General features: G+C 38.3%; 1 protein-coding gene and 1 long non-coding RNA gene across 6 annotated transcripts in view; one reads left to right on the forward strand and one right to left on the reverse strand.

Annotated features, from left to right (window-relative positions):
* The window catches only part of LOC138185629 (uncharacterized), a 38,945-nt gene that overhangs the window by 11,005 nt on the left and 2,764 nt on the right, over positions 1–25,176 (forward strand). For 4 of the 5 annotated variants that reach the window (XM_069124750.1, XM_069124742.1, XM_069124733.1 and 1 more), the window contains 8 exons: positions 6,499–6,843; positions 7,439–7,858; positions 8,051–10,056; positions 10,650–10,908; positions 11,329–12,066; positions 12,465–12,908; positions 13,591–14,097; positions 23,742–24,392. In XM_069124750.1, coding sequence (XP_068980851.1) covers positions 6,499–6,843; positions 7,439–7,858; positions 8,051–10,056; positions 10,650–10,908; positions 11,329–12,066; positions 12,465–12,908; positions 13,591–14,097; positions 23,742–24,392 — 5,370 coding nt within the window. The remainder of the gene's footprint in view (positions 1–6,498; positions 6,844–7,438; positions 7,859–8,050; positions 10,057–10,649; positions 10,909–11,328; positions 12,067–12,464; positions 12,909–13,590; positions 14,098–23,741; positions 24,393–25,176) is intronic. The other variant, XM_069124761.1, reaches the window with a different exon arrangement.
* On the reverse strand, positions 3,518–6,505 carry LOC138185967 (uncharacterized). Its single transcript, XR_011174757.1, has 5 exons — positions 5,888–6,505; positions 4,989–5,069; positions 4,648–4,909; positions 4,095–4,375; positions 3,518–3,678 (listed from the first exon to the last, which is right to left on the reverse strand). It is a non-coding gene; the product is annotated as an uncharacterized LOC138185967 (long non-coding RNA).

The following is a 25,176-nucleotide window of genomic DNA, read 5'->3' on the forward strand; positions in this document are numbered from 1 at the left end:
GAACCTAAAACTTAAGACTGAAATAAATATAGTTATTTCATTTTTAGTATAACAATGATGAGAAAATTAATAACAGTAAGTTTCTCCTATATGATGCTAACGAAATGTAATATACATAAGAAAACTAATAAAGAAATAACTATAATGAGCGATGACTACATAAACATAACCTTTTCAGCATCTCCATAGCACTGAAATTTTTCGAAAAAGGTTATGTATAATAGCGAAAAAAGAAAAGGAAGTTTATAAAGTTTCAAGACACATAGGAGATCAGATACGTATCAGCCAACTTCTCGGCCGTGTTGAAGGTGCACCTCGGAAAATTCTGACAGAAGAAAGGAGAAAGTCGTCCAATCGGCTAACGAGAGAATTACAGGGAACGCCCGTATGAATCGAGGGAAAGATTGTCGGTAGGAGGATCTTCTATGCGTGTATTGACTTTCTTTGATAGTGAAAGGAAGAGCTTTTTTCAATTGGGGATCCGGCAGATCGATTTCTCGTCAGAGGGAGCCACGAAAGCGTGCCGATGCACGTTAGGTGTTGGAAAAAGAGAAATAGGCAGCACAAACTATGTAGATCGTGAAGTTCATTATTGAAAACTTGTTTAAAACCACCTCTTGAAAGTACTCTTTAGGAAAATTTTCAGTTAGAAGATATACAGGTTGTCTTAGTATTGAGTGAGTATATGGAAAATAAGTCGAAAATATAGAACAAACCTTTTTCGTTTGTAGCTTCGTTTTCGAGAAAATCAAATTTCATAATTTCTTTAGCGTATGAAAATCTGGCTAATTATTAACTAAATGTGAGTAAATAACCAACAGGAGGTTATTCTAAATGTGAAAATAATCGTTTAAGGTCTCGTTTCCAAAAAAAAAATATAATTTGGACATGTCTAGTTAAGAATAGACCTGGTATACGCGTACTCGATGTATGCATATATATATATGTATATAATAATTATCTTTGTACTAGATTGAACATGAATGATTGAGATTTGATTCGGTATATCTTTTTTTGAACCTAAACCTTTCAGGTAAAGCTCAAGTAGTATTACATTGAATGTAATAAAGTACATATGTATAATACCATTCCCATAAATGGCCACAGCTTGAAATCAAGTGATCGAAAAAGTGGTGGGGATAATTTGTGGTCATAAATGTTGCACAAGAGGAGCAGATAAGAGATCTTGATCTGGTTATGATTTCTAGAAACATTAATAAATTCAATCTGCATAGGACTATGTGCATAGAAATTAGTTAATGCAGAGTATTTAAATTATTTATTATAATTCGTCTCACAAGTGAAATCTATAAAAATTTGGTGCTGTTAAATTATGAATTTTCTGTGTGAAAATCATTATACATAAACTGACAAAAGATAATACATACTACGTGATCGATGTTCTGATATCGAAATATGTATCAACACGGTTGCGGAGTCCGTGATGAAATTCAGTCCATCAATTCAGATTTAATAATTCATGAACACAATGTAAATACAAGGATTGATGAACTGTATCCTTCATATTCACCTGTCATCAATTCCACAACAAAATGCGCTTCAGTAGCATTTTATCTTTCTTTACCTTTTCTTTTTTTCTTGTGAACACGACAAAGCTTCTCGATCCAAGTAATACCTTTCTCAGAGCGAGGAAAGGATTTCCTCTCAAACGATATTTAAAGCGCTCTTTCTGCTGCAAGAAAAAGAACTCGTTGATAATAAATAAATCAGTGCGAGAGTTCCGCCAAGCGTCTAGTGGCCTGTTCCTTCGAAACAGCTCATAAGAAACTGCCTTAAGGCTTGCGTAACACCAGGCCGCACCGATTTTACGACGTTCGCTGCACGGTGACCGAAATTTTGATCAGAAAGCCGTCACGGGAATCCGATTCGCATAATACTGTGATGCAATGTGAGTCGATTGTGAATTACGAACGTCCGTATATACAGTAGGAATGAAAATTAGTTACTTGAATAATGTTCTTTTACTTCTGCACTGTTATTTAAATATTGCTCGCTTAAGATTATATATCATGAAACTTTATATTTAATAATATTTTTGTACTTTTTGCAAATATGCTAGATTTTTATGTTTTGTTTATTATTTTTATCCTCTAAATACTAGATTTAGTTATTTCAGTTAGTTTCAGAGTAGATTTAATTATAACTAACTGTGTTTTATTATTTTACTGTGAACAAATAAAATTAAATATGATGAATAAGTAATATTTACTTGATCAAAACTAAGAAGCAAATTTTTCTGATGCGAATCATTTAATGATTTTTACGAAATTCCCAGGGATTTTTAGCCAACTTTTGTGAAAGAAAATGAAAGAAGATATCGATGTGAAACTTTTCTATTGTTCTCTGCCATTACTGGGCCATTATTGCATCCTGTAATTCCACATTTTGCACTCTGTGTATGTATTGGATTTCACAGTCTATGGGCTCGTTTCCATTGCAGGAACGACGAAGAAAGCAGAAAGACCACAGCCCGTGTCCGGCACGCGATCTTCCGCGATGTAAATCGTATGTACAGCATAATGTAATCAGAATGATGTCAGTAGTACGATCGCGGCATCGTTTTGGCAAGATTCTTTCAACGAAGGAAAGTCGGTAACTCGTTCAGTACCGCACAGGCATCGAGATCCGTGATCTATTAATCGTGATTTTAACAACATATACGTACGACGTACATACACATTAATACTATACTATTATTACTACACTATTAATATAATATGAGAATTATTTTTATCAAAGAAAATTGAATTTTGTTATGTTTTTTTTCTTCAATCTATATTAATATTTTTTGTGATATTTACTGAAAGTATGTTGCTTTAATATGAGATCTGTGGTTCCAATTTTGAAGCTAGAACTATACTGTTTATCATTTATGGTCTTAATGTTACTAATATGTTCGTTCATCTGAGAATTTATGTACTCTTCAATTTTAAACGAAAATCGATGGCTTCGGTACAGTGAAGTTGAGAAGTTTCATCGTAGCTGCTTGTTCTATACGATGTTTTCAGTTTGCGTTTGACAAATAGTTCTGTCGAAACGGAATATAACCAGTTTGTTATTGCTAACGAAGACGCTTGGAACAATACCAAAGAGTGTTTCCCCACTTTTCGGATAATTGCAACGACGTTTCTGCAATATTGTAGCATTGTTAAGCAAAGCAGAACTTGGAACTCTCTATGATTATAGAGTAAATCGAATAAGCCTTTATTTAATAAAACTATTCTTCCATCAGACGACTTATTATCTGCCTTTAGTAATAGTAATGCAATTGTGTAGAGGATTATGTAGTAAACAATGGAGTAATATTTGAACGTTGAAGAAGATTTGTATTATCACATTCCAATTCTCAATTTCCTCTTCGATTTTAATTTCTTGATCACCATGTTGGATATGATATCTTTTCTATAGATAAATTGAATAGTTAAAAATAAGTTAATAGAATAAAAAAGATAAAACTATAATATCATGAATATTATAAAATAAATAAAGTAAATTTATCTATTGGGCGTAGTATCTACCTTCACGCTAGTGTAACAGCCAATGCACAGTCGAAAGCCGTATTGTTATCCGCAAAACTGTATTATTTGAATTGATTGTTAAATGCAACAAATATTGGTTTGCGTTTGAAATATAATAGAATGCAGAATTCAATTTTACCTGTAATTGACAAAATCATAAGTATATATTGGTAGAAGTGCATACCAATTAGAAAAAGAAGAATATGAATCTGAAAATGAATCTAATGTATTTCATAAATTGCTGAAAATAAAATTGATTTAATATCAAATTATTCGAAATAGAGAAATTTGTAATTTTAAATTATTTGAAACGGAAACTAGTTATGAGTTAATTAACAAAAAACAATTTATACCTCGATATTATAATTAGAAAGATAGTAAATCAAATTAATGTGATTAAAGAAAAATGCATTAAGTAGTAATTAAATCGCAAATTGAAAGGACGAACGGCGAAATCTGTTTGGAAAATTCAAGTGAAAGATTTATCGTGGAAGTTCAGTCAGCGTACCAGCGTAGGTATTTATTAGAAATCATCCGTTTCGTGAGTGTTCATACTTCGTTAACTATGGTTGCACTCTAAATATTTTCACACGCAATACCAGTAATGACGGTGATGACGATGATAATTTTTTCGTTAGAATAACAAATTCTTTTGAATGTTTTTGAGATCATCCCAAGGCACTGAGATCATCGCTTGCGTTTACAAGGATGATTAATTACCCTTCTTACTTATGAATGAATAATAAGTGGAAAATTTAACCTTTAAAAATTTCTCATCTAATGAATACGCTAAGGATAATTAGTCGCCTTTATATTCTCTTCACTATATTTTAAACCTGTAAAAGTTGTAAATTAATATCAAGAATCATTTTTCGCGACTAATTCGCAATGTGTTATTACTTATGGATATTAATAGTATTATATATATTTTATAATTATATATAATAATATTTATAGAAATCTATTAAATATTTATAGGGATTTATAGAGAAATTTAATAATATTTATAGAGATCTATATTAAAAATCTAGATCGAAGAAATCGAAATCGAATAATCGGCTTCCTTACGTAAAAACAAAGACGTTACGTGAACGTTACGTTTAGTTACGATTCTGTGATATGAAAATGCGAACCACGTAAGCTAGGTTTGCTAAACACCAAAAGGAGACTACGATAAGATAATCTTGTATTCACAAATCGTATGCAACAAACAGAAGCGTGTAAACTGCTTACGTTGCCGAAATTGAAAATCAATTCTTTTCACTCTATGTCTAGGTATTATCCCACCATATTTTATCTATTGTCACTTTAGTAAATCCTATGTTCCAACGTGTGCCGATTTAAAATCCTCGCCACTTTTCACATTTTGTCTGCAAAAATATTATTTTTATTCATCTTTATTATGTAATATTTGCTAATGTATATAATATTACTTGTAAATTAAATTACCTTCTTAAAAATATTTTTTATTTTTCTTTTTGCATCTTTTTCTCATCTTTTCTTTCGTCATTTTTTACCTGCAACTTTTGCCTTAAATGCACAAAAAAAATATAAATGTTTCAAATATCATTAAAGTATCATATAATTACTAGATACTGAAATGTCTATATAACTATAACCGAATCTAAATGATTGAAATCGGAATTTGAGAACAGTCGATGAAGTCAATCTTGTGAGTGGATTTGAGATAACCAATGCATATGACGCATAACGTAACACACTACTTTTTCTAAATTTCCGAGTTCGCAGCTGGAAGGACGACTACATTCACTGATTATAAGTTTTCTATGCGCTCCGCATAGTTTCCGCCTAGAAACTTCGAAAATCCGCGTTAGTAAATGCAATTGGTTAACGAAATTAAAATTCATAAAAACAAATTTCTCCGTTCTCACTTGATATCATGTAAGATATCAGAATGTCCAGAAATTTTAAAATACTTCGTTAAAAAAAATTTGTGAACTGAAATCAAATTTGAATTCGCTTTTTTAATCGGTAAAAAGAGCAGAAATTTTTATTACAAATTTTTACGAATATCTGAAACCTGTTTAAAATTGGTGTTATATTTTAAATTCGCGTATTCCTATGTATTTCGAATTTATTTAGAATTCATTTTTTCAAGAATCAAGAAAACTGTTATTATTGGGAAAATTGAAGAAGCAAATTAATTTCCTACTTAGTATTTGCCTTACTTTTTCCAGAGAAACTGCTTCCTTTCTCTCGAAACAATTCATTTAATCCATGCAATATCTCAAACACATTATTCACAAAACCAACCGATCTCCCAAGTATTTACAAGTATTATTAATTTATATCAATTAGGAAAATTTCTCTTCCAAATGGAAAATTACCGTAGTCGACGTTTATATAAATTCCATTAACACCGTGAAAGTATTTTCTATCATGTTTCTTTTATCTCCTTTTGCGGTTATGTTAATAGTTATGCCAATTGAATCGTGGTTAAGTATTTGTCATGAGACGGTTCAGTTCCTTGCGTTTCTGCGGATCATCAAGACTTGCGGTCGCGTTTTTTCTACCTCCTTACCGACCGACCAGAAAATCGTCGTTCCGATTGTCCAGCTCTACGATTCGCCATTCTGGTTATTATAATCCCTAGCTGCCATTAAAAATGACGAAAACAAGTAATAAAATGCAAATTCTGTATCGAATCTTTTGACAGTGTAATAAAACAACAAAGAACTCGTATAACATTGAAGCTGCGTTCTGAATGAAAGCTTCCCTACAGAAGTTGGTGGGGACAAAGATAGCCACTTAGCAAAGCAAATATTCGGACAGTTAATGTGTAACAATATAATATATTCCAATATACATTAGGTATTTCTAATATATTCTAATATATCTCTAGTATATTCTACATTGCTATGCTTTGCTTATAGTTTGAATAGTACAAGTAAACAAATCTGCATTTGAAATCTTTATACTCTGCATTTTATGATTTCAGATTGTGCGGAGGTGTTTAGCATTGACGGTATCGACCTGTTTGATACTGTCGGTAAAATTCGACGTTGTACAAGCCGAAAGATGGTCGCGACAAGTGTCAAACAGCGAATGGATACCGTTAGCGAATCCTAGGGCGACACAAACTCAACTCGAACAAAATAGCCCAGCTACGGCACCCTTGGCGAGCGGAAGCGCGCAGCTACCTCAACTTCCGCAGCTCTCCTTGCCGCCAGCACTTCAGCAACAGTATCAAGAGCAGTTACTTCAATTGCAAAAGACTCAGGAAAATATACAGAAGCTGTTGCTGCTGCAACAGCAACTTAGAGCTCAGCAACAACTTCTTCAGGTATAACGAAGAATGTTTCTTTTCTTTGTACGATTAAATACAATAGACTGTATACATATTTATTTGATAGATGCTTAATTCAAATAGACTTATTTTAATTTTTCTATATTTATTCTAAAAAAAAAGAAGGATAACGTCAGAAGATTTAATATCTGGGTTTACTTCAATTTTACTATTTTGAAAGATTCTCTTTTCATTCAAATTCAAGTAAACTTGGATCAATTTTTGTCACTTTGTTCAAAGGATTAAATATCCATCTCTATTTTTCACTTTCAAATGCAAATATCTTCAATTCTGTAATCTTAAAAAATCTCTCAAATAATTCAAATAAATTAATATAAATTTTTCTGATTTATTAGTTCTGAAAATTCAGCAGAGTAAATATCTACTTTTACTTTCAAACCTCAAACAAATTTAAATGTTTTATTCTATCTTCTTCAATCTCTGTTAATGCAAACTTATATCAATTTTTCTAGATATATCTGAAAGATTAAATAGCCAGTTCCATTTTTTAATTTCAAATTCTAATGTTTTCTATTCTGCTATTTTTTAAAAATTTTTGCTAATTCAAACGAACTCCTTTTAAAACTTACAGAAGTCTTTGTTTCCCCAGTCTCAGACTTTCCTACCAAGCGGCTTTAGCAACACAGACGAGGGAAAGCAACTGCATCAAGTCGGATTAGAGGGTACGCAGGTGGCGGATCTTTCGTCGGAAGATCTAGTGCCACCTCTTCCTGCCTCTGAAGCACTACCACCAGTTTTCCCAGCGCAAAACTTCCTCAACCAACGACCTAGGCCTCACTCGCCAACGAAACAGGATACGAGCCTTCCCCAAGAGTTCACGAATTTATCAGGTCAGGACATCAAGAATGGTCAGCTTTTGCAACATGGACAAAATATTGGAAATGTCGGACAAATTGAAGAGAATCAAAGACAAGGCTCGAAACAGCTAAAGGAACCGAGTCAGGCCTCTTTGCTGCCTCATGGCGAAAGTGCCCAAGATGAAGAAGAGGAGGTTGGTCTTGAGTTTTATTTTGAAATTTCCGAACCTAATCCAAATTTCTAAATATTGAAATTTTCAGACTCCCAAATTTCCAAAACTTATTCTATTTCCTAATAATTAACAAAGATTTTTCACAGTTCTATTTTTCACTCGATTAAAGGACAAACATATTTAACTCCTTTTTTTGATACTTGTTCTTCATAGGTGCAATTAGTTTACGTGCCAGCCGAAACCTTGGCGCAACGAGGTCAGCCGAAAAGAAACCGCGGACGGAAGCAGTATCCCCTCCGTCAACAACATCAACAGCAACAGCAACCTCAACAACCGCAGCAACATCACGAAAGCCCAAGTGTTGATACTTTGCATGATCAAGATGCGTTTGCCCGTCAAATACTACAACAAATCCAACAGGAACGCGAAGAAAAGACTCAATTCTTCAAAGAAGAGCGAATGAAGGAGATCGCCAGGCTAAACGAGGAACAACGAGCACTGGAAAGAAAAGCTCGCCTTCAACAGGAAGCCCTACAAAGAGAGCAAGAGTTGCAAAGACAACGTGAGGAAGAAAAGAAGAAAAAGGAGTTAGAAAAATTGGAAGAATTAGCCAAACAACGAGAACTTGAAAGAATTCGTGAAGCCAGAGAGAAGCAACGGTTGGAAGAACTAGAGAGGCGTAGATTAGCAGAGATTCGAGCAAAAGAGGAAAAACGTCGAGCAGAGGAAGCAGCCAGACAGAAAGAAGCTGAAAGGCTAGCTGCTTTAGAAAGACAAAAAGAACTAGAAGTCCAGCAGGCTCTAAAGCAACAACAGCTCCTTGACAAACAGCGTGAAAACGAAGCCAGAGTATCTGGACCAGAGAACCATGATATTCAAACTCATGCTCTTCCCTTGATTAGAGATCAACATCAACAGTTCCATCGTCAACATCTGTCAGAAACATCTAGACAAAGTAAAAATAAAATTAGAGGCAGGCAAAGACCGAAGCCTCATTACCACGATCAACAAAATTACAGAGAACCGACTACAACGCCATCTCCCAATCAACCTCCTTTAGCAGTATACATGGGAAGTACCAGTTCAAAGACAGCTAATGTTAAAGTGTCTGACGTATTAAGGATATTAAAGGATGCCAAAACCATAGCTGTTCTGGACACAGTTGGTCCAGATACCCCTCAAGTATTCGTGGGTCCAACTAGTTTGGATCCACCAACAGGTTATGCCAAGTTTGATCTACCTTATTTATCGTCTATCGATCATAATCGTGTGGAGAGGAAGGTCGACAAATTACCTTTCTTCGTGGCACCACTCAGCTTCGATCCTCCTCCTGGATATTCCAAAATTCCCTTCCCAGCGCCACATATAGGATCAGTGGTAGTGAACACCTTAGACAATGCTCCAAATCCAAAAGACAGTGATGATCAAAACCCTAGTCCAACTCCTATAATAGAACCTAATTCTTACATAGATGGCTTGGACAGTGTATCAGATTCCACTACTCCTTCGTACGAGCCTCAAACAACTATAAGTTACTCTCCAGAACCATTAAGTACTCCTAAATATGAGCAGACATATACAGCATCACCATCTCCCGGATACTCTGGCTCCAGATTCAGATTCAGACAGTTTTATAGTGATAATAAGCCAGCTTCTGTGGTTAGTACTTCCTATTACGACGATCAGAGGACAACTACAAAAAAGCAGAAGTACTATGATGAAAACTCGAAAACAACAGAGGTTTCTATTCAAAGTCCAAAAGTAGAAACTGCAGTGAGTCAAGTCGAAGAAGTTTCGTATTCTACTACACCTAGTTTCAAAGAAGAAACAATTGGTCAACAGGATCCGTCGGGCCAACTGACGTTAATTAATCAACAGCTGGCTCAGCAGAGGGAGACACAGGAATACAACACTGGAGGGCAATACAGTCAACAGAATTCCCAGTCCAACACTGGTCTCGTTGCTAGTTTCGGCGGTGAAATCACTGCCGGTGACATTAACGATGTTAGAGCTCCCGTTGGACCCACGCAATATAGTTTGCCGGCTGAACTACCGGCGATCTCTCCGCACCTTCCTGGTCTGGTGAATTCTTTATTGGACAAGAATGAGGCAAAACTGCACGCTGCTACGACAACTACGACTACGAGCAGCACTACCACTACAACCACTACGACACAGCGTACTCCTACGACAACATATAGGCCACGTAGTAGACAGAGGTGCTTTTCGTTTGAATTCTCTATGAGAGAAGTATATTAAAACGTTTAGATTCTGAAAGAAATTTAGTTGGATAAGTATGTAGTTTATTTGAACTTTAGATTTTGAGTAATCTTTGCTAATATAGTACATCTTGTTTATCCATACTTTCTTTACATGAACAAGTTGCCTATATTGACTATATCGTATGAATTGCGGTCGAACTTCAGTTATTCAAAATAAATGCAATAGAAATACGTACTCTTATAATGAAGATAGGGACTGTCCAAAAACCAATAACACGAAGTGGAGGGCCTTGTCTTCCAATCTGTTCGGATAAACGAAGTCCCAATATACTTAAAAAATAACGGATAACTAAATCTCTTTCGGAGGACATTTCATGGTCTACAACTTCAAGATCGTCTATCATTACATTGTTGCTCATGATCTTCAAGTGATACTGAAGAAAAAAAATACTCCAGTTAAAAGAACCTAGCGAAAAGAATCTAATTAAACGAAAACGATTAGTTATATCATAAAATTGAATATGAGAGTGGCCTACACTGACAAATTTTCTATAATTAGTAAAAAATACATTAAGTTTTGGTAATTTTAGGAGCAGATTAGTTTCTACAAAGCCAAGAACAACAACCGAAACCCCATCGACCAGGTCGAACGTAGATAGAAGTCGAAGACCGTACAACAGATCCAGATCTAGATTCACGACCACCACAGAGGAGTATCGCGAATCCGCTTACGAGCCAACTAAATCTAGAATCCCGGAAACTACGTTGAGGTATAATGTAGAGCACAGAAGGCCAGCCAGTAGAACACATAAGTACAGGAGTCGAGATAAGACCAGTCAGCAATCTGAGGTAAAACGTCTTGCGAATTTACGATCATGTATAAACTGCTAAGCCAGCTGTAGGTCTGCTCTTGAAAATTAATCGAATCCTGACTGTATTAAAAATAACTAGTATTAACGTTATTAACTATCAGCGTACAATATATCTATTTATTTATTCATTTCCGCGATTATTTATTGCTCCCAGTTTTGTATTTTATGAAGTTGAAAATTAAATTTTGTCATAAATATAGAGAAATTATATTTTTTTAATTCTTTACGTTTAAACTACGCTCGAAACTAGACTAATTGATCGAGTGTTATTATTAATAATATTACATATAATAACATAAATGTTAAATATTTTGATATTTTATTATAGATTCTAATATAATTATACGTACTTCCAACCTCAACAATTCGCACACAAATACTATTCCAATGTCAATAGGTCCTAGGACACGCTCAAAGCCCGCAGACCGAGCAATCGTACGATACTGTGTCCCACAGCGATTCGAATTCCCCTATGTCAAACGGGTTCATCCAACCGACCAGGCCAGAGTCGAGTATTCTTCGTCAACTGGATTCATCGTCGAGCTTGAACGACTATACTCCCGAGAATTACCCGTCCACCATTGTCAGCACCACCGAGAACTATCCATCTCTTCACGATGTCACAGTGAATCACGCTACAGCGTTGGTTTCTGAAGTTTACTCAAGAAGTCATAACTATGCTCAGAATATTCAAGAAGATCCACGTTATCGATCTGGTTATGATCAATCTACTTTAGAACACACAGGTCTTGAGAAGACTCCAGTGAATGGATTTAATTATCAAGTTCAAAGTGGAGAGTCACTGGATCAAGGAATTGTTCAGAGGCCAAAAGATTATCAGTTAGATGGAAAAGCAGAAAACAGCGATTTTGAATTGGCTACAACTGTTGATCCAAGACTAAGGACACCGGAAGAGCAACGTTATTCTCCGGTTTATGAGGTGAACGTACCACAGAATCAGCCGGAGTACAGTCTCACCGGGCAGGATAATCTGCATCGCGTGGAGGGCGATAAGATTCAAACCGGTGTTGGCGATGGTAATCCTAACGAGCAACCAATATTTATTCCATTGCCAGAGAATAAACAAGAGGATTATGAGCTGTCTGTTTCCTCCACCGAGCTTCCATTGTCAGATGTAAGGGAATTTGTCTGATAGAGTTGAAGCTTCTTTAACCTTCATCTGTTGCTTACTTAAATCTTTGTAATTAAATTATCCTTTTGCTAAAAAAATCAACATAATGAAGAGATAAATAGTTATAAATTTACAAATTCCTTGATCAAAGATTTTACTGTGATTTTCTTTTTTTGATTTTGATTAGAGACAAATTTTTACACAGAGAGATATTTACAAATTCATAACTACGTATATTGATTTTTTACTAATTAAATTTCTGTACATTCAGATATAAGATTATTTGCACTAATACAAATAACAAAGCAACGTGCAGACTATATTGATTTTATATTATTTATCACAACAAAAAGACAGATAAAGGTAACTCAATCGTGACGTCAACACAATTTCCATTTCAGATAACAACAGAAACAATCACAACGAGTACCACTCCTGTGGTGATTCGACAACGAGTGCGAGGACGCGTTGGCACTCGATTGCATCATGAACCTTCGGTTCAGACCCGAAATAGGGGTTCACAGGATGAGTACGTTCGTTTCAACGTGGTGAACCAGGATTCTACTCGAATCACATCCAACAGACAGAGAGTCAGATCCAGACCTCGTACTCAGAATCATGGATCTCAAGTTCAGACAGACGGCAATGAATATATTAAGATTCATGCAGTTCAGCAGCAAAGACAAGCCACTACAACACCAGCGCCATCTACAACGACCACTACAGTGCGTCCAACTGAAGAGGACATTGATTACGGATTTATAAGGCCACCAAACTTCCGACCGGTACATCCGGTGGATAACAGATTTCAGACGGCTGTTACATACCGGCCCCAGCTTCCGGAGGTAAGTGAGGATATTGAAGGTCTTTAATAAGAAAATTAAATCATTTTTATTTGTTCAAGTCTGTGTAGAGGAATTATTTGAAATATCTTTTAATGAACAATTTAAGCAAGAAACACAATGGCATCTTAAACAACAAATTTATTTCTTAACACAATTCTTTAATATTCAATGATGATTAATTTAATAACATTACATTACGCATAACACTTTGAAAAAAATCTAGAAAAAAAATCTTATAATAATTTATCAATTTATACAGTTATTATCACACCGCAGATATTTATGTAAATTAAATTAATAATTTAAAAAACGGAGCCTATGAAATTGTTTTATATATTAAATGTTATAGTATATAACATAACTTAAGTATTTGATATATTGTTGCATATTATATGCCTTTTTATATGTTCAAATTTTCTAGTCATTGTACTTTATATAATTATTATATTCTATAAATATAACATACAGGTAAAATTTAAAATGTATATAATTTAAAAATTGCAATTTAAAATTTACCAAAGAAAGCATAAAATTTGTAAGAACGAAAACATAAAATTTACTAAATAAGATATAGTTCTTATCTTAAGATTATAGTTTCTGAAATTAGTAAAATTCTCCAATTGCCAAAGACCTACAAAACTTTCAAAAGACAACCATTTAAAATAAAACTTCTCGTTTCCAGGTGCCGCAGGAATCTCTGCTACCAAACGACGAGGCCGCAGTGGAATCGAGTCCTCCACAGACGCAGCTGTTAAAAAACCGCCAGAAGTATCAGCCAACTCCCAATCGTCGTCTACCACTGAAACCTACAACCTTACCATCGCCCATAACGACGCCAGAAGTCACCACCACTACTGAAATAATACCTGTTGCCACAGTGCTTCCAGACGACACGATATACACTGTTAGGCCAAGATCTAGACCAGACGAAATAAAACAAACTAGAATAAGAAGTAGAATACGACGACCTGGTAGAAAACGTGTATCTACCACTAGTACAACCGAATCCGTACTAGAAGCGCATAACGAGCTGCCATTGGACGAAAATTATCCGCCTATACGACCACAATCTGTGACCACAGAGCAACAACAGGAGCCATACGACGATAATTACGATAACGGTGGAGGATTCTCCGGTGGAGTACGTAATCCAACTGAACATCAATTCTACGAGTCCTCTAGTGAGAACGTGAGTACAGTTAGAGGAATAAATGTTGGTTGGTTGTAAATTAGAAGTATTAGGTTATAACATTTTGTCCTGTACAATACGCGTAGTTCGTGTATATGGGACAAAATCTTACAACCCAACGCTCTGTCAATCAGTTGTAGCCGACTCAGATATAAAGAACCAAATGATCTCAGTCAATGAGTAAATTGAAGGACTTGAAAATTGTCAGTATCCTAAAACTATCTCAAATTACATGTTTGGACATGCTACATCTATTCCATGTAATATACAATATATCTACAATAATGTTTCCCTACTAATGAACGATTAGTAGGGACGTTAATGACAGACGATGCGGAGCGTGATTAGAAATTCGAGCACAGTTTCTGTTGGTGTTCGTACACGGTATAGCTGTAATCTCTTGTTTCTGGCCTGTCTCTACGCCAGTTCGAAGGCTCGTTCACTAGCCCGCTTGTGGGTCGCGATAAGGGAGAAATAATTGTCGCGTTGTAATTCACGATATGGAAATTTTATGGTTGAGATTATATTGAGACCCATTTTAAGAAGTACATAGTGGAAACTTTTAAACGATGCAAGGGCGTAGGAATTATAGTACTATATATGTTACGTCGCCTAAAACATCTGCGCTGCATCTCTCGCGACCGGCCAGCCGACGGCCTGCGTAACGTCACTTCGACCCTCAATAAACCTGAGGACCGACCATAACTTTCTCTCGCATTCTGTATACATGTATCTGCATTCCATCCGTCGTCCTGAAGGCTTTCTTAAGGCTAGAAATATTTGCGACGCACATCTGGTTTTTTAGAGAGGTCCTTGGGTTTATTAGGCGCAATCAAAAATACGGAGAAAGCGGGTACGCGTCCATCAGGAAAAAACAAACATCTGTCTAACAGAACAGGCTGAGTTTTCCCATGTGCAAGGTCATGTATGAACCACGTCGGTAGGAGGACTCCGACTCTCTCCTTCAGGTTTCAGAATGGGTCATAGCCAATCGACATCGCGGATCGTTGCCCTCACTTTTCCTAATGAACAGCGTGAATAACGAATCCGCGCTCTTCATGCAAAGGGCACACCCACCCCGAGCTTTCTTCCGCGCTAGCCTAAGGGCGACAATTAGTAGTAAAAAAACCAACGTCGACGTGTAGCATCTAACTCTCCCGTCCACTAACATACGAAATTCGATTGTACGGACCTTGCACTATTATTCGTGTCTATCTCATATTCGTATGATAAGTTGTTATTGACGATTTGTATCTATTCAACAGTGTAGTGAACCTTGCACTATTATTCGTGTCTATCTCATATTCGTATGATAAGTTGTTATTGACGATTTGTATCTACTCAACAGTGTAGTTTAAGTGTTGGAAATATATATTTTATAATTCTGTGAATCACAGTGTTATATAAACTTAATCACCCCTATTATCTTAACGGAAATCAGGGGATCGATCAACTCGTGGTGTCGATTGATATAATCGTAACGGGAATTTACGACTCCCGTTGACGTCTCTCCTCGCGATTGCGTCTCCCCGCGATTGACCGAAATTACATGGTCCTTCGAGCCGGATTTTGCGCCATTAAAAAGTGCATTGACCAGTGACTATACAGTGTCGCGTGAAATCCACATTCCAACGACTTAAGCAACTAACCAAAGGAGCTGCACTCGGAAAGGAACTCCTTCATCGCTCAGCACATACGCGAGCCCACACCGCACTGTAACGAGTAGCTACCGATTCCTCGATCAACGTCCATTTGATTAAGGTAAGCCCATTCCAATTATTAAATTCAAATATGGCTCAAGCTGAACCGATCAGCACGTTACGGCGTAGACGAAGCGCCTTAGTCAGCCGATTTGCAACCACGAAGCGTCAACTCGAGGAATATGAAGAGTCTGAACGGGTAGACAGAAACTATCTAACAGCTTGCCGTAATTCATTCGACGAAAATTGGCGAAGAATCTGCGCGGTGCAAGAGGAATTAGAAGTGTTAGATGAGGGGGAAATAGCTCGTGCAGACTCTTTAATGCGAGAGCGTCATAAGATTGACGTACAGATCATGGACCTTTTCGACCGACTACCATCAGTAACCCCTTCGCTAACAAAGACCCGCGATCCATGCGTGAAACCGGAGACGACACCAATCACTTTGCCAGAGGTCCGTTTACCTCAATTCGACGGTGCCCTCGAGAACTGGACCTATTTCTACGACACGTTCTTATCTACAGTGGATCGCAATGAGAACTTAACTAACGTCCAAAGGTTTCAACATCTACGCTCCGCTATAACTGGACGAGCCGCACGGAGCATACAATCCTTAGAAATCACAGAAGCCAACTATCCCATCGCGCTCAACACACTGAAGGAAAAATTTAATTGTGCCCTCCGAATCTGCATGCGTCATTGGGAATTACTGCGCAGTTATCCCGAAATAAAAAGGGAAACTCCAGAAGCCATTGAAGATTTGCTGGAAACCGTCAGCGTAAATTTGAAAGCGCTTGAAAAATTAGGGCAGCCTGTAACATCAGATATAGTGATTATCGAGTTGCTTGCATCGAAATTACCTTCGTCCAGCATGCGCAAATGGCAGCGCACGTTGCCAAACCAAGACGTGCCTTCCTATCAACATCTGATAGAATTTCTGAAAACACGGGCAAACGGTAATCAACTCCTTTCTAAATCAAAGGAAACGAAAGGATCAACCCACAAAAAACATCGTCATCGACAAAACGTATCGCGCGGCCGAACCTTTGCCACAACCAGCAAGACATTAGTGTGCCCGACCTGCAGCGGACCCCACGTACTCAGACATTGTAAGGTCTTCAAAGCCAAATCGGCGGTAGAACGCTTTCAAATCGTAAAAGGGGCAGCATTATGTATAAACTGCCTAGGCAGCGGACATTCGCTGACACAGTGCACAGCGCGTTCGTGTCATATCTGCGGGCAACGACACAACACCTACCTACACCGAGAGCAAACGCAGATAATTCCACGTTCGTCGAGTAATCAATCATCTAGCAATCGGTCATCTAGCAATCGGTCATCTAGCAATCGGTCGTCTAGCGGTCGGTCATCGAGCGGTCGGTCATCGAGCGGTCGGTCGTCGAGCGGTCGGTCGTCGAGCGGTCGGTCGTCGCGCAGTCGTTCATCGAGCGGTCGGTCGCCGGGCAGTCGTTCATCGCATAAACGATCTAAGAGACAATCCCCACCGGAATCATCGACGTCACGTTCGTATCATAAGTCGAGACGGACAACCGAATCATCACGGAAGCATACCTACTCGGCTCCTAAAGACTCGAAAGTTACTGAGTCAAGTTCCCCACGGACCAAGGGCACCGCCATACACACCTTATCCAAGTCCCAACCTGAGCTAAACTGACTAGCTCAAGAAACTACAAAAGGGTGGACCGAATTGGAAAATACATCTCCAAACGGCATACTACATCACGATCTACTGGTCACAGCACAGATCGACGTGCTAGACAAAAGGGCCTCACCAATCCGAGCCAGAGCATTGCTAGACACCGGATCTAGTATGAATTTCATGAGTGAGAAATTCGCAAAATCCCTCGGTATGAAACGAAGGAGATGTTCAGTCCCAATCGGCACCCTCGATGACTTGACGACAATTGCCAAGAGCCAGATCACGGCCACCATTGTTTCTATGGATGGCAAATATAAACGCGTAGTAACGTTCTTAGTAATCCCAATAATATCGACAGTCGTTCCAGATCAACCAATCGATAGGTCCGTTATCCAGCTACCCAAAAATATAAAATTAGCCGACCCGGCATTTCATCGACCAGGCCCGATCGACATATTATTGAGTTCGGGACCAACCTTAGCATCCTTTTGTGTCGGACAGATCAAACTATCCCAATCCACCGATACGGAGCTGTGTTTGCAAAAGACTCGATTCGGTTGGGTTATCGGGGGGAGCCCGCCAGCTCGCGCGGGGATCCATTCCTTTCACGTCACCACCACCGACCTACAAGCGGATCTCGCACGTTTTTGGGAAATCGACGAGGGACCACCTACCACGCATTTCTCAGAGGCGGAATTACAATGTGAGGAGCATTTCCGCAACCATGTCCAACGCAACAAGGAAGGGCGATACGTCGTCGCCCTGCCATTCAACGAGAAGCTTCCCACGCTGGGGACGTCAAGGTCCGTTGCCATGAGTAGACTCGCCTCGCTCCATCGCCGATTCCAACGCGACAAGCAATTCGAAGCCGCGTATAGTGCGGTGATCCAAGAGTATCTAGACTTGGGTCATATGACGAAGATCACCCCTGACCTTCCCACAACCAACGGTTATTATTTGCCTCATCACGGCGTGATAAAGGAATCGAGTGATACTACGAAACTCCGAGTTGTTTTCGACGGATCAGCAATCAGTACTACCGGAGTATCCCTCAACGACATGCTACATACAGGACCAAAATTACAGGAAGATCTAATTGAAATTCTATTGAGATTCCGATCGCATCAATATGTTCTAACGGGTGACATTGAGAAGATGTATCGACAAATCCTCGTACGCCCAGAAGATCGTAAATATCAACTCATTCTATGGCGTAATTCCAACGGGGAGGTCGATACATATCAACTTAACACCGTGACGTTCGGACTATCAGCTGCCCCATACTTGGCCCTCCGATGCCTCAAACAATTAGCAGAAGACGAAGGACATCGATTCCCGCGAGCAGCAGCGGTTGTGCAGCGCGATTTTTATGTCGACGATGCCCTCACTGGAGCCGACACAAAAGAAGAATTACTATCGGTAAGACACGAACTCACAGACCTTCTCAGATCGGCCGGCTTACACATCCGGGAATGGGCATCCAATGACAAGGATATATTGCGAGGACTAACAGAAAGAGATACCAATAGAAGGCTACAATTGGGCGAGTCACAGACGTTGAAAACCTTAGGCATTTATTGGGATTCTCAGGAAGACGCAATCCTTTACTCAGTTGAACCCACAGCGACCATCACTCGAGTCACTAAACGATCAATGAGTTCGGTGATAGCCCGAATCTATGATCCACTTGGTTTGCTCGCGCCAGTGATTGTCAAAGCAAAAATATTGCTTCAACGCGTCTGGGCATTAAAAATTGATTGGGACGAATCCCTACCAACAGAGTTGCATACTGAATGGGATCGATATCATATCCAACTACCCTTGCTTAATGATATTCGGTTCCCTCGTAAAACCATAATCAAGGCAGCTAATCATATAGAGCTGCATGGTTTCTGCGACGCCAGTGAAAGGGCATACGGAGCATGTGTCTATCTACGCAGCACCAATTCGGAGGGACACACACAAACTCAGATACTCACTGCTCGATCTAAGGTCGCGCCACTAAAATCGTTGACAATCCCACGACTCGAGTTAAGCGGAGCATTACTCCTCGCCTCACTTATGTCCTTGATAAAGAAGTCCCTCAATATAAAGGTTTTTCGCACTGTGTATTGGACGGATTCTACTATAGTGCTTCAGTGGATCAAGTCCTCGCCACACATGTTGAAAACCTTCGTGGCGAACCGCGTAGCCGAGATCCAGACGAAAACAAACATCGACGATTGGCGTCATGTGCCCACCAACGACAATCCAGCAGATCTCATCTCCCGCGGGCAGACTCCCAAGGAATTTCTGCGCCCGACCATCTGGAAAAACGGACCCGAATGGCTCAAACAACAAGAGGAAAACTGGCCGATCTGGATACCCACGTCGCTGGGAGAACTCCCAGAACAAAAGAAGACGATATGCTTGACAACTAGTACCACCGACAACACACTCCTCCATAGATATTCATCCTGGACAAGACTAATAAGAGTCGTCTCTTGGTGTCTTCGATGGAGATATAAGCAGAATCGATCCCCCCATCTAACAACGGACGAATTAACCACCGCCCATAATAAATTAATCAAGATAATCCAATCCCGACACTTCGCGGCGGAGATTCGGACACTGCAGAAAGATCGAAGCAAGGATGTAGGAGGAAAACTACAGCCACTAAATCCATTCCTCGACGAAGAGGGAATATTACGCGTCGGAGGACGACTGACCAACTCTGCTATCCCATTCAGGCAAAAGCATCCAATTATTCTGCCGAAAGCGACGATCACCGAGATCATTATAAACGAAGAACATCGAAACAACCACCACACAGGGACACAAGCTACGCTATACGCCGTGAGACTACGCTATTGGCCGATCGACGGCCGTAGCCAAGTGTGGCGTACTATCAAAAGGTGCGTCCGTTGCTGCAGAGCTAATCCTCCACCAGTAGAGTACTTGATGGGAGACTTACCAGAGGCACGTATTACCGAATCGCGCCCGTTTACGAATGTCGGTATCGATTACTGCGGTCCGCTCTATATCAAAGAGAGAAGGAATCGCAACCGCAGTAAAGTCAAGGTATACGTTGCCATATTCGTATGTCTAGCAACCAAAGCCGTCCACATCGAGTTAGTCAGCGATCTAACTACCGACGCATTCCTAGCCGCTCTACGCCGATTCATCTCCCGAAGAGGATATTGCGCAACCATCCTCACCGACAATGGCACCAATTTCGTCGGAGCTAATCGGGAATTACAAGAACTCCGAATCCTCTTACAGTCCGACGACCACAAGGAAAAGGTGCAGAATTTTCTCGCCGACCGACAGATACAATGGCGTTTCAACCCCCCAAACTCACCACATTTTGGCGGTTTATGGGAAGCCGCCGTAAAATCGTTCAAACGTCACCTCATCCGCGTCGTCGGCACGGAGCTCTTGACCTTTGAACACCTTAACACCCTTGTGATTGAGATTGAAGCAATTCTCAATTCACGACCACTGACTCCCATCTCGTCCGATCCGAAAGATCCCCCTGTCCTCACTCCCGGTCACTTTCTAATCGGCGATACATTAACGAGTTTACGGGAGCGTGATTTCAGGACAGTTCCATCAGGCCGGCTATCTAGTTGGCAGCGCATCCACCAGATCAAGCAGTACTTCTGGAGCAGGTGGAATCGAGAGTACCTCAACGAGCTGACCCGCCGCAACAAATGGGACAAGGGAAAACACGACATCCGTGAAGGCACCGTCGTAATCCTCAGGGAGGATAACGTCCCATCCATGCAGTGGCCTTTGGGCCGCGTAATCAAAGTCCATCCAGGAGCCGACGGAATCATACGGACCGCTACCGTGCAGACGGCAACGAGTATCCTGGACCGTGGTGTCAAAAGATTGGTTCCCTTACCCATTCAACCAGAAACAGGTGAATCCGAGCATCAACCCGGAGCGAAGGAAATGGACAAACAACGCACCTGACTCCACAGGCAGAATTTGATCGGTGCCCTCTCAACGGGGGGAGGATGTTACGTCGCCTAAAACATCTGCGCTGCATCTCTCGCGACCGGCCAGCCGACGGCCTGCGTAACGTCACTTCGACCCTCAATAAACCTGAGGACCGACCATAACTTTCTCTCGCATTCTGTATACATGTATCTGCATTCCATCCGTCGTCCTGAAGGCTTTCTTAAGGCTAGAAATATTTGCGACGCACATCTGGTTTTTTAGAGAGGTCCTTGGGTTTATTAGGCGCAATCAAAAATACGGAGAAAGCGGGTACGCGTCCATCAGGAAAAAACAAACATCTGTCTAACAGAACAGGCTGAGTTTTCCCATGTGCAAGGTCATGTATGAACCACGTCGGTAGGAGGACTCCGACTCTCTCCTTCAGGTTTCAGAATGGGTCATAGCCAATCGACATCGCGGATCGTTGCCCTCACTTTTCCTAATGAACAGCGTGAATAACGAATCCGCGCTCTTCATGCAAAGGGCACACCCACCCCGAGCTTTCTTCCGCGCTAGCCTAAGGGCGACAATTAGTAGTAAAAAAACCAACGTCGACGTGTAGCATCTAACTCTCCCGTCCACTAACATACGAAATTCGATTGTACGGACCTTGCACTATTATTCGTGTCTATCTCATATTCGTATGATAAGTTGTTATTGACGATTTGTATCTATTCAACAGTGTAGTGAACCTTGCACTATTATTCGTGTCTATCTCATATTCGTATGATAAGTTGTTATTGACGATTTGTATCTACTCAACAGTGTAGTTTAAGTGTTGGAAATATATATTTTATAATTCTGTGAATCACAGTGTTATATAAACTTAATCACCCCTATTATCTTAACGGAAATCAGGGGATCGATCAACTCGTGGTGTCGATTGATATAATCGTAACGGGAATTTACGACTCCCGTTGACGTCTCTCCTCGCGATTGCGTCTCCCCGCGATTGACCGAAATTACAATATATATAAATAGTATGATATCATTAGTATGATAATATTGATAATAGCATTTTATATATAATAAAGATATTGTAATATATTATATTATATTATATTATATTATATTATGGTACATACTCTCTCTCCATATATATATATATATATATATAACAATTATATTATTCATTTTAGTATTTTGTATGAAATGTATTTTTGGTTATAATAAATTATATAAATATTAGATAATAATATTTATTATCTAATAATATTTATTTATTAATTATATATATATTTAAGTAATAAAGATTATAATTATAGAAATAATATACTATTTCCTTGTTACATAAAAATACCATAATGTACTACATTATATTACAATATATTATAGTACACTACTGACTACATTATCATTTTAACAAAAATTTCAAAAATTTCTCCGAAGTCTACATATTTTTTTCTCAAAATTGAAATATTACCTAGAATACCATGTATCAGATTTTTACTATAACTTACTAGGAATCCTTGTTAAAAACTCTCTTCGTTAACTTTGCTTCTAAACTCTCTCTCGATATACACTAAAGCCTTTAAGGAAAATTTATCCCTTTTCACATACACACAGCATTCGCAAGCAAGTTTAGCCTCTTAGAAGAAAATTGCACTAAACATTACAACGTATCGATTTCAATGAAACTTTATATACAGAAGAAGTAATAATACATACTTCGTTCTAATGGAATTCACATAAAGCGACCTCGAAATACCAAAACCTGTACCTTTTACGCTAATTGAGATATATGTATATCGGCATTATATAGTGTAATTGTACTTTATATACGTTATAATACTGTTTATTTTTAGTAATATTATGATAAGACTAAAAAAATATTAATTAAGGAAATTTTTGGAAAAGGGATCCACAAGACAAAAACTAATGAAATTTTTATTATACTAGAAATTACAATTTTAATTCTTTATGTATCAGAATTGATAATTATAATGACCCTTAGAGGACTTTATTTTTATATTTACAAAAATAGGTAAATCTGTCATACTAAAAAATATAAGATAAATAAAAATTTATTTATGAGAGGAGTAACAATTTCACAATGAAAAATAACAAATAAATAAAATATTCCATTTGAGTAGAAAATACACCCAGCTCTCTTTTCCAAAAATCTTCTTAATTTGATTTTTCTTAGAGACATGACAAAAGTTATGACTTATAATACCATCAACTTTCCTCTAAGTAAAACAGCGTATTTCTGAATGCACATAAATCTATATAAATAATTATTATTCAATCACACTGCTTATCCAAACCTCCATCCAATTAAAACTTCTCTGAATTTTCAGTATCCACCCGAGTTCGTCCTAAACTTTGGCAACTATCCAGCGCAGACTGTTCAACGTGACGAATACGACCAGACTCAACTAGCCAATAGTTCACCAGGGAAATACAGCCAGACTTCAAGAACGAGACCTTCGGAAGACAACCACCAGACGACGGCAGACATTTACGGAGCTGAGAGTCAATGGTCTACAAAGCTGACGAGAACTTCGTTCCAGCCGAGTTTCGCAGTGAATCAGGTCCCAGAGGAGGCTTCTAAAAGCAGTCAATGGTTCCATGAATCCTTGAAAAATGTTAACCCACCAGAGATAATCACAGCAGCACCAGAAGTTTCATCTGTAACACTGGTAGTCTCTTCAGATGATAAGAAGATAGAAAATACGCAAAAAGAAGAAGAAGAAGATGATGAATCAATGTTAATGGGTACCACAATATTTGGTAGAAAAACTGGTATACAGGATCATACTGAGAAGATGAATATGACTGAAATGAGCACTAATATAACAGAGATTAAACAGAAGAATAATAGTGAGGTTGAAGGTAATCAGAATGGAAATTCTTCTTTGATGGATAAGGTTGACAGTTCTACGGAGCAACAAAGTATTGATTTCGAGAAGACTGTGAGGAAAAGCGATAATTCCGCAACTGGGAGGAAGGTAAGATATATTTGGATCTAGATCTAGAGTAATCTGGACTTGTTAATAATTTTGAATAAGATTTTTGCAAAGTTTGAGGAGGCTCAAGGAAAGACTGTAATGGTTTATTTATAAGGTTAATAGATATGTTAGATATTATTCTAGAAAAAATATTATTGGAATTAATAACCAATTATTAATTAATATTATTGAATTGAGTTTGATGAGGAATAATAACAATATTTAATGTTTTATTTGCGCAACTTATTTATCAACTGATCCTTATAATTATTAATGTAAATATAACTATTTTTAATCAGTATTGAGCGACTCTTTGTAAATTTTCTTTTAAATTTTCCAAAATTTAGACGGTTTAAAACAAAGGAGATAGAAAAGACGTAATTATAGAACATGGGCGTCATAGTAGTTTTTTTGTACCTGTAGGTGATGAAAATTTTTTCCACCTTTTGAAGGAAAATATGTGGTTTTTCTTTCCTGAAGACGTATAGGTACGGGAAGTTATTGGAGATCGTTACAGGCAAGGTGAAGGAAAGCTTAATATTACTATGAGAGGTTGGTAGATCGTTATGGGGAGAGAAGGAGGATATTAATATCGACATGAGCAGTTGCGGTGAAGACAGTCCTTTATTAAGGTGAACAGTATTATTTTTGACGAGGATAGAAGATTTAACAATTAAAATTATCAACAATATTACAATAAAAATTGAAAACAAGGAAACAGAAGAGTAATGGATCTGATATTTTCATACAAAAAATAGAGAAAAATATATATGTATTAAAATAT

This window comes from Bombus flavifrons, chromosome 1 (assembly GCF_040668555.2).
Source record: "Bombus flavifrons isolate JBK064 chromosome 1, iyBomFlav1_principal, whole genome shotgun sequence".
In the NCBI taxonomy this organism is placed as follows: Eukaryota; Metazoa; Arthropoda; class Insecta; order Hymenoptera; family Apidae; genus Bombus; species Bombus flavifrons.